At 42.1% G+C, this 19,492-nt stretch overlaps 1 protein-coding gene across 3 annotated transcripts in view; it reads right to left on the bottom strand.

The window, feature by feature from the left end:
• Nucleotides 1-10,077: 10,077 nt before the first annotated feature.
• LOC124032375 (AMP deaminase 2-like) overlaps nucleotides 10,078-19,492 on the bottom strand; it is a 95,213-nt gene continuing 85,798 nt past the window's right edge. For all 3 annotated transcript variants that reach the window (XM_046344736.1, XM_046344738.1, XM_046344737.1), the window contains 6 exons: nucleotides 19,046-19,172; nucleotides 18,436-18,599; nucleotides 16,048-16,168; nucleotides 13,407-13,580; nucleotides 12,955-13,065; nucleotides 10,078-10,584 (listed from right to left, as the gene is read on the bottom strand). In XM_046344736.1, the coding sequence (XP_046200692.1) occupies nucleotides 10,249-10,584; nucleotides 12,955-13,065; nucleotides 13,407-13,580; nucleotides 16,048-16,168; nucleotides 18,436-18,599; nucleotides 19,046-19,172 (1,033 nt within the window). In that variant the 3' untranslated portion in view covers nucleotides 10,078-10,248. The remainder of the gene's footprint in view (nucleotides 10,585-12,954; nucleotides 13,066-13,406; nucleotides 13,581-16,047; nucleotides 16,169-18,435; nucleotides 18,600-19,045; nucleotides 19,173-19,492) is intronic.

Genomic DNA, 19,492 nt, shown 5'->3' with positions numbered 1-19,492 from the left:
ATTATATTATGACAGACCAGAGATATCTACCCTCTCTATTGTAATATGATGGACCAGGTAGATCTACTGTCTCTATTATATTATGACAGACCAGCTAGATCTGCTGTCTCTATTATATATTGACAGACCAGTTAGATCTACTGTCCCTATTATATTATGACAGACCAGCTAGATCTACTGTCTCTATTATATTATGACAGACCAGCTAGATCTACTGTCTTAATTATATTATGACAGACCAGCTATATCTACTGTCTCTATTACATTATGACAGACCAGCTATATTTACTGTCTCTATTATATTATGACAGACCAGCTAGATCTACTGTCTCTATTATATTATGAATGACCAGCGAGATCTACCTTCTCTATTATATTATGACAGACCAGCTAGATCTACTGTCTCTATTATATTATGAATGACCAGCGAGATCTACCTTCTCTATTGTAATATAATAGACCAGTTAAATCTACTGTCTCTCTTATATTATGACGGACCAGCTAGATCTACTGTCTCTATTATAATATGACAGACCAGCTAGATCTACTGTCTCTCTTATATTATGACAGACCAGCTAGATCTACTGTCTCTATTATAATATGACAGACCAGCTAGATCTACTGTCTCTCTTATATTATGACAGACCAGCTAGATCTACTGTCTCTATTATATTATGAATGACCAGCGAGATCTACCTTCTCTATTGTAATATAATAGACCAGTTAAATCTACTGTCTCTCTTATATTATGACGGACCAGCTAGATCTACTGTCTCTATTATAATATGACAGACCAGCTAGATCTACTGTCTCTCTTATATTATGACAGACCAGCTAGATCTACTATCCCTATTATATTATGACAGACCAGCTCGATCAGCTGTCTCTATTATAATATGAGAGACCAGCTCGATCTACTGTCTCTCTTATATTATGACAGACCAGCTAGATCTACTGTCTCTATTATATTATGACAGACCAGCTAGATCTACTGTCTCTATTATATTATGAATGACCAGCGAGATCTACCTTCTCTATTGTAATATGACAGACCAGCTAGATCTACTGTCTCTCTTATACTATGACAGACCAGCTAGATCTACTGTCTCTATTACATAATGACAGACCAGCTAGATCTACTGTCTCTATTATATTTTGACAGACCAGCTAGATCTACTGTCTCTCTTATACTATGACAGACCAGCTAGATCTACTGTCTCTATTACATAATGACAGACCAGCTAGATCTACTGTCTCTATTACATAATGACAGACCAGCTAGATCTACTGTCTCTATTATAATATGACAGACCAGCTAGATCTCCTGTCTCTATTATATTTTGACAGACCAGCTAGATCTACTGTCTCTCTTATACTATGACAGACCAGCTAGATCTACTGTCTCTATTACATAATATCAGACCAGCTAGATCTACTGTCTCTATTATATTTTGACAGACCGCCTAGATTTACTGTCTCTATTATATTATGACAGACCAGCTAGATCTACTGTCTTAATTATATTATGACAGACCAGCTATATCTACTGTCTCTATTACATTATGACATACCAGCTATATTTACTGTCTCTAGTATATTTTGACAGACCAGCTAGATCTCCTGTCTCTATTATATTATGACAGACCAGCTAGATCTACTGTCTCTATTATATTATGACAGACCAGCGATATCTACCCTCTCTATTGTAATATGATAGACCAGTTATATCTACTGTCTCTCTTATATTATGACAGACCAGCTAGATCTACTGTCTCTATTATATTGTGACAGACCAGCTAGATCTACTGTCTCTCTTATATTATGACAGACCAGCTAGATCTACTGTCTCTATTATATTATGACAGACCAGCTAGATTTACTGTCTCTATTATATTATGACAGACCAGCTAGATCTACTGTCTCTATTATATTATGAAAGACCAGCAACATCTACCCTCTCTAGTGTAATATAATAGACCAGTTAGATCTACTCTCTCTCTTATATTATGACAGACCAGCTAGATTTACTGTCTCTATTATATTATGACAGACCAGCTAGATCTACTGTCTCTATTATATTATGACAGACCAGCTAGATCTACTGTCTCTATTATATTATGACAGACCAGCAAGATCTACTGTCTCTATTACATTATGACAGACCAGCTCGATCTACTGTCTCTTTTATTTTATGACAGACCAGCTAGATCTACTGTCTCTATTATATTATGACAGACCAGTTAGATCTCCTGTCTCTATTATATTGTGACAGAACAGCTAGATCTACTGTCTCTATTATATTATGACAGACCAATGCGATCTACCCTCTCTATTGTAATATAATTTACCAGTTAGATCTACTGTCTCTGTTATAATATGACAGACCAGCTAGATCTACTGTCTCTATTATATTATGACAGACCAGCTAGATCTGCTGTCTCTAGTATATTATGACAGACCAGCTAGATCTACTGTCTCTATTATATTATGACAGACCAGCTAGATCTCCTGTCTCTATTATATTATGACAGACCAGCTAGATCTACTGTCTCTATTATAATATGACAGACGAGCCAGACCTACTGTCACAATTATATTATGACAGACCAGCAAGATCTACTGTCTCTATTACATTTTGACAGACCGCCTAGATTTACTGTCTCTATTATATTATGACAAACCAGCTAGATCTACTGTCTCTTTTATATTATGACAAACCAGCTAGATCTACTGTATCTATTATATTATGACAGACCAGAGATATCTACCCTCTCTATTGTAATATGATGGACCAGGTAGATCTACTGTCTCTATTATATTATGACAGACCAGCTAGATCTGCTGTCTCTATTATATATTGACAGACCAGTTAGATCTACTGTCCCTATTATATTATGACAGACCAGCTAGATCTACTGTCTCTATTATATTATGACAGACCAGCTCGATCAGCTGTCTCTATTATAATATGAGAGACCAGCTCGATCTACTGTCTCTCTTATATTATGACAGACCAGCTAGATCTACTGTCTCTCTTATATTATGACAGACCAGCTAGATCTACTGTCTCTATTATATTATGAATGACCAGCGAGATCCACTGTCTCTCTTATATTATGACGGACCAGCTAGATCTACTGTCTCTATTATATTTTGAACGACCTGCTAGATCTACTGTCTCTATTATATTATGAATGACCAGCGAGATCTACTGTCTCTATGATATTATGACAGACCAGCTAGATCTACTGTCTTAATTATATTATGACAGACCAGCTATATCTACTGTCTCTATTACATTATGACAGACCAGCTATATTTACTGTCTCTAGTATATTTTGACAGACCAGCTAGATCTCCTGTCTCTATTATATTATGACAGACCAGCTAGATCTCCTGTCTCTATTATATTATAACAGACCAGCTAGATCTCCTGTCTCTATTATATTATGACAGACCAGCTAGATCTACTGTCTCTATTATAATATGACAGACGAGCCAGACCTACTGTCACAATTATATTATGACAGACCAGCAAGATCTACTGTCTCTATTACATTTTGACAGACCGCCTAGATTTACTGTCTCTATTATATTATGACAAACCAGCTAGATCTACTGTCTCTTTTATATTATGACAGACCAGCTAGATCTACTGTATCTATTATATTATGACAGACCAGAGATATCTACCCTCTCTATTGTAATATGATGGACCAGGTAGATCTACTGTCTCTATTATATTATGACAGACCAGCTAGATCTGCTGTCTCTATTATATATTGACAGACCAGTTAGATCTACTGTCCCTATTATATTATGACAGACCAGCTAGATCTACTGTCTCTATTATATTATGACAGACCAGCTAGATCTACTGTCTTAATTATATTATGACAGACCAGCTATATCTACTGTCTCTATTACATTATGACAGACCAGCTATATTTACTGTCTCTATTATATTATGACAGACCAGCTAGATCTACTGTCTCTATTATATTATGAATGACCAGCGAGATCTACCTTCTCTATTATATTATGACAGACCAGCTAGATCTACTGTCTCTATTATATTATGAATGACCAGCGAGATCTACCTTCTCTATTGTAATATAATAGACCAGTTAAATCTACTGTCTCTCTTATATTATGACAGACCAGCTAGATCTACTGTCTCTATTATATTATGACAGACCAGCTAGATCTCCTGTCTCTATTATATTATGACAGACCGCCTAGATTTACTGTCTCTATTATGTTATGACAAACCAGCTAGGTCTACTGTCTCTTTTATATTATGACAAACCAGCTAGATCTACTGTATCTATTATATTATGACAGACCAGAGATATCTACCCTCTCTATTGTAATATGATGGACCAGGTAGATCTACTGTCTCTATTATATTATGACAGACCAGCTAGATCTGCTGTCTCTATTATATATTGACAGACCAGTTAGATCTACTGTCCCTATTATATTATGACAGACCAGCTAGATCTACTGTCTCTATTATATTATGACAGACCAGCTCGATCAGCTGTCTCTATTATAATATGAGAGACCAGCTCGATCTACTGTCTCTCTTATATTATGACAGACCAGCTAGATCTACTGTCTCTCTTATATTATGACAGACCAGCTAGATCTACTGTCTCTATTATATTATGAATGACCAGCGAGATCTACCTTCTCTATTGTAATATAATAGACCAGTTAAATCTACTGTCTCTCTTATATTATGACGGACCAGCTAGATCTACTGTCTCTATTATATTTTGAACGACCTGCTAGATCTACTGTCTCTATTATATTATGAATGACCAGCGAGATCTACTGTCTCTATTATATTTTGACAGACCGCCTAGATTTACTGTCTCTATTATATTATGACAGACCAGCTAGATCTACTGTCTTAATTATATTATGACAGACCAGCTATATCTACTGTCTCTATTACATTATGACAGACCAGCTATATTTACTGTCTCTAGTATATTTTGACAGACCAGCTAGATCTACTGTCTTAATTATATTATGACAGACCAGCTATATCTACTGTCTCTATTACATTATGACAGACCAGCTATATTTACTGTCTCTAGTATATTTTGACAGACCAGCTAGATCTCCTGTCTCTATTATATTATGACAGACCAGCTAGATCTACTGTCTCTATTATATTATGACAGACCAGCTAGATCTCCTGTCTCTATTATATTATGACAGACCAGCTAGATCTACTGTCTCTATTATATTATGACAGACCAGCGATATCTACCCTCTCTATTGTAATATGATAGACCAGTTATATCTACTGTCTCTCTTATATTATGACAGACCAGCTAGATCTACTGTCTCTATTATATTGTGACAGACCAGCAAGATCTACTGTCTCTATTATATTATGACAGACCAGCGAGATCTACCTTCTCTATTGTAATATAATAGACCAGTTAGATCTACTGTCCCTCTTATATTATGACAGACCAGCTAGATCTACTGTCTCTATTATATTATGACAGACCAGCTAGATCTACTGTCTCTATTATATTATGACGGACCAGCTAGATCTACTGTCTCTATTATATTTTGAACGACCTGCTAGATCTACTGTCTCTATTATATTATGAATGACCAGCGAGATCTACCTTCTCTATTCTAATATAATAGACCAGTTAGATCTACTGTCCCTCTTATATTATGACAGACCAGCTCGATCTACTGTCTCTATTATATTATGACAGACCAGCTAGATCTACTGTCTCTATTATATTATGACAGACCAGCTAGATCTACTGTCTCTATTACATTATGACAGACCAGCTAGATCTACTGTCTCTATTATATTATGACAGACCAGCTAGATCTACTGTCTCTATTACATTATGACAGACCAGCTATATTTACTGTTTCTAGTATATTTTGACAAACCAGCTAGATCTACTTTCTCAATTATATTACGAAAGACCAGTTAGAGCTACTGTCTCTATTATACTATGACAGACCAGCTAGATCTACTGTCTCTATTATATTATGACAGACCAGCAAGATCTACTGTCTCTATTATACTATGACAGACCAGCTTGATCTACTGTCTCTATTATACTATGAAAGACCAGCTAGATCTACTGTCTCTATTATACTATGACAGACGAGCTAGATTGACCTCTACAGCTGCATTTCTTGCTGTTTGGGGTTTTAGACTGGGTTTCTGTATAGCACTTTGTGACATCAGCTGATGTAAGAAATGCTTTATAAATACATTCATTGTTTGATTTATATTTTTTTGTCTTCGCTTCCTGCATTTGGTTATTCATGCCACAGTTGTGACAGTCTTTTATAGATGCTGGGCACTGGAGAGGTCTGTGCTGTCCTCCGCACGAGCCCTGGTCCCCTGAAGTGCGCTGATGACTGCTGTCGGCTCTGTCCTTTGAAGTTAGTCGTTTAGCTATAGCTCTTCCTTTGCTAACATACTCCACTTTTTATTTTATTTTGTATTTAACCTTGATTTAACTAGACGGCCTACCAAAACGCAAAAGGCCTCGTGCGGGGATTGGGGCTGGGATTAAAAATAAAAATAAATTGAATAACAATATAGGACAAAACATACATCACGACAAGAGAGACATCACAACACTACATAGAGAGACCTGCATGGCAGCAACACATGACAACACATCATCGTAGCAACACAACATGACAACAACATGGTAGCAGCACTAAACAGGCTACAAACATTGTTGGGCACAGACAAAATCACAAAGGGCAAGAAGGTAGAGACAACAATACATTGCGCATAACAGCCACCACTGTCAGTAAGAGTGTCCATGATTGAGTTTTTAAATTAATAAGAGATTGAGATGAAACTGTCCAATTTGAGTGTTTGTTGCAGCTCGTTCCAGTTGCTAGCTGCAGCTCGTTCCAGTTGCTAGCTGCAGCTCGTTCCAGTTCCTAGCTGCAAGCTCGTTCCAGTTGCTAGCTGCAGCTCGTTCCAGTTGCTAGCTGCAAGCTCGTTCCAGTTGCTAGCTGCAAGCTCGTTCCAGTTGCTAGCTGCAAGCTCGTTCCAGTTGCTAGCTGCAGCTCGTTCCAGTTGCTAGCTGCAGCTCGTTCCAGTTTGAGTGTTTGTTGCAGCTCGTTCCAGTTGCTAGCTGCAGCGAACTACAAAGACAAGCTGGGGATGTGTGTGCTTTAGGGACCTTTAACAGAATGTGACTGGCAGGTCAACCAGGTCAAAGACCCCTCAGAGACACCAATACTCCTTAGTCGGCCCACAAGACTGGAATGGTCTAGACAATAAGCTCTGTGTCTGCTCAACACATGCCAGTCATTTTTCATCCACTTTCTGATTAAGAGGTTAGAACCCATTGAACTGTCTGCAGACTTTGGGATGAACATTTTCTCTCTTCCCTGTGCCTTGCACTTGTCTTGGCACACACCTTATCTGTCATAAATACCTGTTGAACTCTGTGACAGCTAGACCAGGCGTACATAGTATCTGAGCACCATTCTGTGTGAAAACGATGACCCAACACTGACCTAGTGTGACAGAAAGGTCCAGTACAGTCAAAAACTTGATTTTTCCTGTGCTTTATATATATATTTCCACGCTACGAGGTTGGAGAATATTGTGAAAATTTGATAAGAGCTTTCTCAAAATACCACCTGGAACTTCAGCCTGTAGTAGTGGGATGGAGTGTTGGCCTGCCTAGTGACATCACCATGCAGTAAATTAGTTGACCAATAAGAGAGTTCCAAGTTTCCCCTTCCCACTCAAACAACTCCCAGTGTCGTAGAAAAAATCTTGCTTCATAAACTTTAGCTAAAAAGCTATTTTTGGTCATTTGTTTTACCATTTTAATTGAAAACAATCACAGTAAGGTACTTAATTGTTACCCAGAAATGATTTGACGTTGAGACAAAAATGACTTTATTGGACCTTTAACAGAACAAATAAATATTTTCCACAGACTTGTAAACTTTGACTGGGATTCAAACTGATTGAGCCGACGTTTGCAGAACATTAACACTAAAATCTGCATTGTCGACAACCCCGCGATCAGATTGAGTCCCGGCGTTAGAAATTGCTAAATGAATCACACACTTCAACAACTGCAATGAATTCCTACGTCTCAGAGACATTTATTTCAGAGATAAACAAACACCGAAATATGAATAAAGAGTTCTCTTCAACAGGACACAGTGAACCAAATCAGAAGGATGGGAAAATAAATGGGGTGGCAGGGTAGCCTAGTGGTTAGAGCGTTCGACTAGTAACCGAAAGGTTGCAAGTTCAAATCCCCGAGCTGACAAGGTACAAAATCTGTCGTTCTGCCCCTGAACAGGCAGTTAACCCACTGTTCCTAGGCCGTCATTGAAAATAAGAATTTGTTCTTAACTGACTTGCCTAGTAAGATAAAGGTAAAAATAAAATGAACACAGTTAGTTTACCACAGGCAAACACACGTCAGAAAAGAGACCCTTATGAAGCTTACGATACGTCACTACCGGTAATACAAAGCTAATATAGCGTTTTGGCACAAGTTGAGTGCATTCACCTTTCACTTGAAATTTATGGACAAATCTATCAGTTATTATTGATTGTAAGACCGAACGTGATGCGGTATCTCCATCTAAAGTAGACGATGCGAACATGGACCTTTTTGTTTTGTTTGCAGGACACTGACCCCAGTTCAGATATAATGTTCACAGAGTGGTGTAATATGCAACGATATGATATAAGATAGGGTAGTCACTATTATGAAAGTCCATTGTCAGGTTGAATCTGAGCCAAAAGATAAGTTACCGTAGCAACAGCTCAAAGTGTGTTAATGCCCCAAAAAACTAGCCTGAAATCAAGAACCTGTTTTGTGCCAACATTCCACTCCAAAAATGTTGTTTGGTGTGGTAAGGAGTGGAATGTTAGCGCAGACTGGAATTCTCCAGGTTAGTATAAAACCATAAAGGTTTAAGAAATATTTCCAGAAATACACGGGTCGGATAACACAAGGACCAGGAGTTATGGGTCGGATAACACAAGGACCCAGAAGATATGGGTCGGATAACACAAGAACCAGGAGATATGGGTCAGATAACACAAGAACCAGGAGATATGGGTCGGATAACACAAGAACCAGGAGATATGGTTCGGATAACACAAGAACCAGGAGATATGGGTCGGATAACACAAGAACCAGGAGATATGGGTCGGTTAACACAAGGACCAGGAGATATGGGTCGGTTAACACAAGGACCAGGAGATATGGGTCGGATAACACAAGAACCAGGAGTGAGAATATAGTGTTTTTTCATGTTTGCCTATTCACATGCAAATAAATACATTCAGAAATGATACAACAGTTACATTTACACAGTTAAAATGTAAAAATTATTTTGACAGACAGGAATAGATTAATTCTCTCATGCTGCATTGTCATCTCTTCCAGGCCTCTCACACACAGTTATTTCTATCAAACCATATCTGCCAGTAAAGTCTGTGCAAAGATTTCCCTTTAAATAAGTACATATATTGTATTCCCTACTCTGTCCTGGCAATGGGTTTGATGAGAAGAGATATAGAAGATATGAACAGAATGATAGGGTCTCTTCCTGTATCCACACTCACATACCACTTAGTATGCAGCAATGTTTTGGGGATGTATTCTGCTATTCTAGTGCGGCACAGCTCTAGTCTTTTCCTCCTCCCTCAGCTTCCTCCCTCCTCCTCCACCTCCCTGCTCCTCATCCCCTCCCCTCCCTGCTCCTGCTCCCTCCACTTCCCTGCTCCTCCTCCCCCCTGCTCCTCCCTAATCCCTGCTTCTCTTCCCTGCTCCTCCCTCGTCCCTCCCCCTGCTCCTCCTCCCTTATCCACTTCCCTGCTCCTCCTCCCTGCTCCTCCTCTTCCCTGCTCCTCCTCCCGCTTCTTCCATGCTCCTCCTCCCTCCTCTTCTCTCCTCCTCCTCCCACCTCTTCCCTCCTCCTCTCCCCTGCTCCTCCTCCATCCCCTTCCATGCTCCTCCTCCCTCCTCCTCTTCCCTGCTCCCTCCTATTCCTCCTCCACCTTCTCCTCCCCCTCCTCCCGGCTCCTCGTACCTCCTCTTCCTACACAGGCCCCATACGAAGGTTGCCCTCTTCCCTGTTACTCCTCCTCCTTCCTATTACTCCTCCTTCCTATTACTCCTCCTTCTTCCTACTCTCTCCCCTTAAACAGGCCCCTTACACAGCCTCCTCTCCTCCTCTCTCCCCTTAAACAGGCCCCCTACATAGCGTTCCCTCTGTGTGGATGGCCTGCAACTCCTCTGTGTGGATGGCCTCCAGCTCCTCTGTGTGGATGGCCAGCTCCTCTGTGTGGATGGCCTCCAGCTCCTCTGTGTGGATGGCCAGCTCCTCTGTGTGGATGGCCAGCTCCTCTGTGTGGAAGGCCAGCTCCTCTGTGTGGATGGCCTGGGTGATGAGGTTAAGCTCTTCACACATGGTCTCATAGCGGTACTCCACACGGATGTCGGGGACGTTGGTGCGTCGGATGTCGTTGCCCTCCTGGCCCTCCTTGATGTAGTGAGGGCCCAGCCAGTAACTCTTCACCTGGGGAGAGAAAGGGGAGGGGCATGATGAAATGGAACTCTTCTGGAGACATTAACATGAGAAATGAAGAGTAAAATGTTTTGGGGGAAAAGGCCTAGGTACATAAAGAAGAAATACTTGAGTAAACTTTTTCCCTCAGGCTCCTGTTGCAGCATTGAGGAACATCCCGTGCCCCCCCCTCCACCCCTGCAAGCGCCACGTCTATACATTTTGTCTAATGTGCAATCATGCGATGATATCTGAGTGACTCATTCATTACAACAAAATCTAGGGCAAAATAATTCTCCCCAGAAATGTTTGGGAACTTGCAGGTGCCTTGGTAGAAGAGTGGGTTAACATCTCACAGCAATAACTGGCAAATCTGGTGTAGTCTATGAGGAGGAGATGCACTGCAGTACTTAATGCAGCTGGTGGCCACACCAGATACTGACTGTTACTTTGATCTTGACCCCCACTTTGCATAGCAACACATTATTCCATTTATGTTAGTCACATGTCTGTGGAACTTGTTCAGTTTATGTCTTCGTTGTTGAATCTTGTTATGTTTATACAAATATTTCATACAAATATTTACACGCTGAAAATAAACGCAGTTGACAGTGAGAGGACATTTCATTTTTTGCTGAGTTTATTACAACTTTCAAGAATAAATTGAAAGCCAGAATGAGTTCCTTAAAAATAATATATATACAGCTGAAGTTGGAAGTTTACATACACTTAAACAGCTTGGTAAATTCCAGATAATGATGTAATTTCTTTCAAAGCTTCTGATAGACTAATTGACATAATTTTAGTCAATTGGTGGTGTACCTGTGGATGTACTTCAAGGCCTATCTTCAAACTCAGTGCCTCTTTGCTTGACATCATGGGAAAATCTAAAGAAATCAGCCAAGACCTCAGTTGTAGACCTCCAGAAGTTTGGTTCATCCTTGGGAGGCATATCTAAGCACCTAAAAGTACCATGTTCACCTGTACAACCAATAGTACGCAAGTATAAACACCATGGGACCACGCTGCCGTCATACTGCCCTGGAAGGAGACGCGTTCTGTCTCCTGGAGATGAACGTCCTTTGGTGCAAAAAGTGCAACTCAATCCCAGAACAACAGCAAAGGACCTTGGGAAGATGTTGGAGGAAAAAGGTTCTAAATTATCTATATCCACAGTAAAACAACACCTACAGTATATCGACATAACCTGAAAGGCCGCTCAGCAAAGAAGAAACCGCCATAAAAAAAGACAGACTACGGTTTGCAACTGCACATGGGGACAAACATTGTACTTTTTGGAGAAATGTCCTCTGTTCTGATGAAACAAAAATAGAACTGTTTGCCCATAATGACCATCGTTATGGTTGGAGGATGAAGGGGGAGGCAGGCAAGCCGAAGAATACCATCCCAACCTTAAGGCACGGGGGTGGCAGCATCATGTTGTAGGGGTTCTTTGCTGCAGGAGGGACTTGTGCACTTCACAAAATAGATGGCACCATGAGGAAGGAAAAGTAGGTGGATATATTGAAGCAACACCTCAAGACATCAGTCAGGAAGTTAAATCTTGGTCGCAAATGGGTCTTCCAAATGGAGTTAAATGTCAGGAGGAATGGGCCAAAAATACACCCACTTATTGTGGGAAGCTTGTTGAAGGCTACCAGAAATGTTTGACCCAAGTTAAACAGTTTAAAGGCAATGCTATCAAATACTAATTGAGTGTATGTGAACTTCTGACTCATACCATTTCATCCTATCATGAGATATAGTCCCGACACAAATCTAGGGTTAGTACCCAAGCCGGTATAGGGGATTTTCCAGTATCTTCAGTATTTCCAGTATATGTGTTATGCTTCTTAATAGGTTTTACTGTATGTGTGTGTCAGGGTATTAGGCTAAGGGAAGTCATTACCCAGTCCCGGGAGGCCATTAGACCTGTGCTCGGAAGCCATTGACCGAAGTAATGAGTACCAGTAGACATTCACCACATACTGTGTGTGTCCATATTATTTTTTATATCATTGCTATGGTTACCAATATAATCTATGAGGGAAACTTGAGGACAATTTTCCACCACACTGGCTGGTCGTTCGTTCTATGCGTTTGGTTGCCAGAAACGCGACCCAGTTGTTAAGTCTTTTTGTTTGACCAAGCCATTCATTCTAAATATTCTATTGCCATACAGGCTGGCAACGTTCTTATCCCTTGCTTGCTAGCTAGCCAACTACGACTAATTTACAGTTACGTCAAACAGTGCCCCTAGGATAACAACCATGTAGCTGCATTTGAATTTGTTTAAGCTGTTTTCAGTGCCATTTATCTGGATACATCCATAACAACGTAGGTAATGTAGAGAGAAGATATTGCTCTGAATAGCTGTGGTACCTTATGGGAGAAACCGCTCATCAGAACACTGTTCCTGGCCAGCTCACACATGTCACAGGAGCTGAGCTTCCACACCTGAGCAGCGATGCTGTACTCCTCCATCAGGGGCTCCTGGAAAGGGACAGTATGGATACAAGACAATCATTTACAGACGTAGGGCTGGAATCAACCATAAACGTGGCTAAAGACCTGTTTTCACTTTGTCATTATGGGCTATTGTGTCTAGATTGCTGAGGATTTTTTATTTATTTAATCCATTTTAGAATAAGGCTGTAACGTAACAAAATGTGTAAAAAGTCAAGTGGTCTGAATACTTTCCAAAGGCACTGTATACTGCACTTCCCTAAACAGTATAGTGCATTCTTTTTTGACCAAAGCCCTATGCCATTTAGGATGAAGGCATAATGTTGTGTGGAGCACTCCGTCATTTGCAGTCGAGTCACATCACCAACCTTAGTGAAGTGGAACTGTAGAGGGTCATCAGTGGACAGTGACACCATGAGTCCTCTGGACAGATATTCAGGCAGAGGGTTACGGTGGTAGCTGAGGAACAGGCTGTTGTTGCTGAGAGGAGACATGGCGATGCCGATCTGAGCCAGGTAGTACAGGTACTGCAGCACAGGGGCCTGGAGGAGAGAAGAGAAGGGGAGGAGTTATATGTTCTGTTGTGGTCTGTACTCCCATGTGACTGAAACCATTCTTGATACAAAAGAACAACAATTTAGGCTTAGATTGTTCACAAGATCATACTAGAGCCCTCAAACTCAACTCTGGACCTTGAAGCCAGTTCCACTGCATTTTTTAATTGTTCCCTACAAATTAGGAACTCATTTAGACCTGGGACACCAGGTGTGTGCAATTAATTATCAGGTACAACAGAAAACTAGCAGGACCTCATAGGGTCAGAGTTGATTATCCCTGTACTAGAGTGTAGATGACGGAGGCCTCCGGACCTCGTAGGGTCAGAGTTGATTATCCCTGTACTAGAGTGTAGATGACGGAGAACTCCGGACCTCGTAGGGTCGGAGTTGATTACCCCTGTACTAGAGTGTAGATGACGGAGAACTCCGGACCTCGTAGGGTCGGAGTTGATTACCCCTGTACTAGAGTGTAGATGACGGAGGCCTCCGGACCTCGTAGGGTCGGAGTTGATTACCCCTGTACTAGAGTGTAGATGACGGAGGCCTCCGGACCTCGTAGGGTCGGAGTTGATTACCCCTGTACTAGAGTGTAGATGACGGAGGCCTCCGGACCTCGTAGGGTCGGAGTTGATTACCCCTGTACTAGAGTGTAGATGACGGAGGCCTCCGGACCTCGTAGGGTCGGAGTTGATTACCCCTGTACTAGAGTGTAGATGACGGAGGCCTCCGGACCTCGTAGGGTCGGAGTTGATTACCCCTGTACTAGAGTGTAGATGACGGAGGCCTCCGGACCTCGCAGGGTCGGAGTTGATTACCCCTGTACTAGAGTGTAGATGACTGAGGCCTCCGGACCTCGTAGGTTCGGAGTTGATTACCCCTGTACTAGAGTGTAGATGACGGAGGCCTCCGGACCTCGCAGGGTCAGAGTTGATTACCCCTGTACTAGAGTGTAGATGACGGAGGCCTCCAGACCTCGTAGGGTCGGAGTTGATTACCCCTGTACTAGAGTGTAGATGACGGAGGCCTCCGGACCTCGTAGGGTCGGAGTTAATTACCCCTGTACTAGAGTGTAGATGACGGAGGCCTCCGGACCTCGTAGGGTCGGAGTTGATTACCCCTGTACTAGAGTGTAGATGACTGAGGCCTCCGGACCTCGTAGGGTCGGAGTTGATTACCCCTGTACTAGAGTGTAGATGACTGAGGCCTCCGGACCTCGTAGGTTCGGAGTTGATTACCCCTGTACTAGAGTGTAGATGACTGAGGCCTCCGGACCTGCCTACCTTCCTGAGCATCAGTCCATGGGAGTCCATGTTCTCTGACAAGAGTTAGGGGCTAGGAGATAAGAGTTAGGGGCTAGAGTTTAAGAGTTAGGGGCTAGGGGGTAAGAGTTAGGGGCTAGGGGATAAGAGTTAGGGGCTAGGGGATAAGAGTTAGGGGCTAGGGGATAAGAGTTAGGGGCTAGGGGATAAGAGTTAGGGGCTGGGGGATAAGAGTTAGGGGCTAGGGGATAAGAGTTAGGGGCTAGAGGATAAGAGTTAGGGGCTAGGGGATAAGAGTTAGGGGCTAGGGGATAAGAGTTAGGGGCTAGGGGATAAGAGTTAGGGGCTAGGGGATAAGAGTTAGGGGCTAGGGGATAAGAGTTAGGGACTAGAGGGTAAGAGTTAGGGGCTAGGGGATAAGAGTTAGGGGCTAGAGTGTAAGAGTTAGGGGCTAGGGGATAAGAGCTAGGGGCTAGGGGATAAGAGTTAGGGGCTAGGGGATAAGAGCTAGGGGCTAGGAGATAAGAGTTAGGGGCTAGAGGGTAAGAGTTAGGGGCTAGAGGGTAAGAGTTAGGGGCTAGAGGGTAAGAGTTAGGGGCTAGGGGATAAGAGTTAGGGGCTAGGGGATAAGAGTTAGGGGCTAGGGGATAAGAGTTAGGGGCTAGGGGATAAGAATGAGGGGCTAGGGGATAAGAGTTAGGGGCTAGGGGATAAGAGTTAGGGGCTAGGGGATAAGAGTTAGGGGCTAGGGGATAAGAGTTAGGGGCTAGGGGCTAGTAGTTAGGGGCTAGTAGTTAGGGGCTATTAGTTAGGGGCTAGTAGTTAGGGGCTATTAGTTAGGGGCTAGTAGTTAGGGGCTAGTAGTTAGGGGCTCGTGCTAGTAGTTAGAGGCTAGTAGTTAGGGGCTAGTAGTTAGGGGCTAGTAGTTAGGGGCTAGTAGTTAGGGGATAGGTTCTAGGACTTAGGGGCTAGGGTGTAAGAGTTAGGGGCTAGAGGGTAAGAGTTAGGAGCTAGTGGGTAAGAGTTAGGGGCTAGGAGATAAGAGTTAGAGGCTAGGGGATAAGAGTTAGGGTTTAGGGGATAAGAGTTAGGGGCTAGGGGATAAGAGTTAGGGGTTAGGGGATAAGAGTTAGGGGCTAGAGGGTAAGAGTTAGGGGTAAGAGTTAGGGGCTAGGGGATAAGGTGTACAGTACCTTCCTGAGCAGCAGTCCATGGGAGATGTTCTCTGACAGCATGAAACCCGACACCAGGTGATGGATAGGCCCCGCCTCCCCACAGTGAGGACGCAGCACCAAGGTGTTGAAACCTCTCTGCCTAAAACACACACAGAGATATCATTGATTCATCGATAGATTGATTTATTGATTGCTTGTACACACAGTCACAGAGGTACGGTGTGGATGAGATTCAACCATATATACTGTATCTCAACTACACAGACAGAGAGAGAGGTTCTGTATCAGACTCTAGCAACACAGTATAAATCTCCCAAGAGCCTATGTCCGTGTCTAAATGGAAATCTAATTAGATTATTAGAATTTTTCCCCCCACAAAAATCCATCTATTTAAGCTATAGATATCTGCTTTTTTACATGGGCTGTCTCAATCCACCGTATCCACCAGTGGCCCTTCCTCATCTGCAGTGGAAGGTGGCCGAGTTACAGCGATGTTTGTCAAAAATCAGTCTTCTCACAAAGAAATGTCTGCAGGGTTCGAACGGTTTGGGCTAAAAACCAATATGACAATTGAAAGTATAAGGGTCATGCCACGATGAAAGGTATAAGGGGTCATTCCACGATGAAGGTATGAGGGTCAATCCACGATAAAGGTATGAGGGTCATTCCACGATAAAGGTATGAGGGTCATTCCACAATAAAGGTATAAGGGTCATTCCATGAAAAAGGTATAAGGGTCATTCCGCGCTAAAGGTATAAGGGTCATTCCATGCTAAAGGTATAACGGTCATTCCACGCTAAAGGTATAAGGTTCATTCCACGATAAAGGTGTAAGGTTCATTCCACGATAAAGGTGTAAGGTTCATTCCACGATAAAGGTGTAAGGTTCATTCCATGCTAAAGGTATAAGGGTCATTCCACGATAAAGGTATAAGGTTCATTCCACGATAAAGGTATAAGGTTCATTCCACGATAAAGGTGTAAGGTTCATTCCACGATAAAGGTGTAAGGTTCATTCCACGATAAAGGTATAAGGGTCATTCCACGATAAAGGTATAAGGGTGATTCCACGAAAAAGGTATAAGGGTCATTCAACAGTAAAATAATAGTAATCATTTAGAAGATTTCTTATATCTCTCAGATATAGGACAGACACTTCAAAACATACTTTCCTTAGATTTATTTTCTGACTATCTGTTATTCCATGTATAACTGTATTATTCAATGCGTTTCTATGAACTAATAGCAGTAAGACCATATTAAATGTTTTATACCTACACGGGTCCTAAAATTCAAAATCAAATAGCTAAATGATCCATGGTATGACAATCTTAAAACAATACCATATGTTAGTTTAGTAGAACCCCTTAGTAGAAGTGACAAATCCGAACTGCGTACTTCGTACAAATCCTAGTGAATACGGTGTCTTTTCCTATAATATGGCATACTAACGCTTTACAGCCTATGTTTTGTTCGGGGCTGGGTTTTAGTTGAGGGTTACCATCCACCAGCATGGCATTGTTTATTATTCAGAAACAGCTGTTTTGGCATCTTCCATCAACTGTGGCTGAGAATCCCAAGTGGCGCAGCGGTCTAAGGCACTGCATCTCAGTGCTTTAGGTGTTAATACGGACACCCAGGTTCGAATCCAGGCTTTATCACAACCGGCTGTGATTGGGAGTCCCATAGGACAGCGCACAATTGTCCCAGCGTCGTCCAGGTTTGGCCGGTGTAGGCAGTCATTGTAAATAAGAATATGTTCTTAACTGACTTGCCTAGTTAAACATGGGTTACATTTAAAATAATAAATTAATTATACATCTGCCATAGAAAGAGTTAGAAAATCTATCTATTCCATTTTGACTTCAGGTTGTAACACAACAAAATGTGAAATAAGTCTTGGGGTATGAATACTTCTGTAAATTGTTGTGCAACACCATGGGTAAGCTCTGGCCATCTCCTTTGGTCATCGCCTTTCGAAAAAGTGGATTTCCACTGGTGTGGGCGTTTAAATACATGTCATTTTTGTCCTTGAAACATTTAATTGAAATACTGTAGAATTCTATTAATTCCTATGGAGGACTGCTTCTTCCGGGGAGTGCCAATATGGCCGACCGGTAGCTTCTAAGCCTCTCATTGGCCAATACATAGCATCAGCAATCTAGGGTTTTTATACATCCGTGGTTATAACTAACCGGATTCAGTTTATCAACCAGCTGATTATTAGAAATAGGTACACTACTAGATTAGGGTTGGACTGAAAAACCTACAGGAGAGGAAGCTCTCTATGAGAGCCCTGATCTAGCTACTGTTCCCACACATAGCCAAGCGTTTACAGTGATAAGATAACATGTCAAGGTAATGACAGAATCAGCGTAAACGGTATAGCGTCACGGGGTCTCGTACCTGCGCAGGTGGTTGAGCACGGTCATGTTAGCGTACATATAGTACAGGTAGTAGGCATAAGGAGGGTTGTCTTCCACAGTCCAGTTGACTGGCGGAGGACTCTCCATGTTGAAGCAGTGTTGCTCTGGTTTAGACTCGTCGTCCACACTGTCGAGGCCCACCACCTGAACACATACAGACATGCACACACCACTGTCATGGTCATCATCGTGGTTCTGTGTGGCTCAGAGGGTGAAGCACGGAGCTTGTATCATTAGGATTGTGGGTTTGATTTCAGCTGGGGTCACCTATATACGAAAACGTATCCATGTACGTTACATTGGATAAAAACATCTGCTCTGGCATATTTATTTATTTTTTATTAAACCTTTATTTAACTAGGCAAGTCAGTTAAGAAGAAATTCTTATTTTACAATGCCGGCAGCCAAACCCTCCCCTGGGCCAATTTTGCGTCGCCCTGTGGGTTGCAATAAGGCCTGGGATTTGAACCAGGGTCTGTGGTGATGCCTCTAGCACTGAGATGCACTGCGCCATTCGGGAGCCCTAAATTCTTCTATATCGTCATCAAATACAGGGTCCTCTGTACCACTGAACCTGGTTGTTTACTCACGTGTTGTAGGAAGAGGTGCAGCTCACGGTGCCTGGCGGGGTCGATGGTGACCTCGAACAGAGGCATGAAGATGTTATCCAGCAGCTCCTGGAAGTTACACAGCTGCTTCTTGGTGTGGTACACATCACTGTGGAGAGAGAGACAAAAGTCTCACAAAGAGAGAGGCAGGAAGTGAAGGAGGGGAAAACCAAACAAGACAGAAGACTTGAATAGAGGAATAGTTGAGTTCTCCTTGATAGAGTTCTCCTTGATAGAGGTTAGTTGTTAGTTGTACTCACAAGACATACTTCTCCTTGAATAGAGGAATAGTTGTACTCACAAGACATACTTCTCCTTGAATAGAGGAATAGTTGTACTCACAAGACAGAGTTCTCCTTGATAGAGGTTAGTTGTACTCACAAGACATACTTCTCCTTGAATAGAGGAATAGTTGTACTCACAAGACAG

Source organism: Oncorhynchus gorbuscha, linkage group LG03 (assembly GCF_021184085.1).
Source record: "Oncorhynchus gorbuscha isolate QuinsamMale2020 ecotype Even-year linkage group LG03, OgorEven_v1.0, whole genome shotgun sequence".
NCBI classification, from domain to species: domain Eukaryota; kingdom Metazoa; phylum Chordata; class Actinopteri; order Salmoniformes; family Salmonidae; genus Oncorhynchus; species Oncorhynchus gorbuscha.
This window is presented reverse-complemented; position numbering and strand designations above follow the sequence as displayed.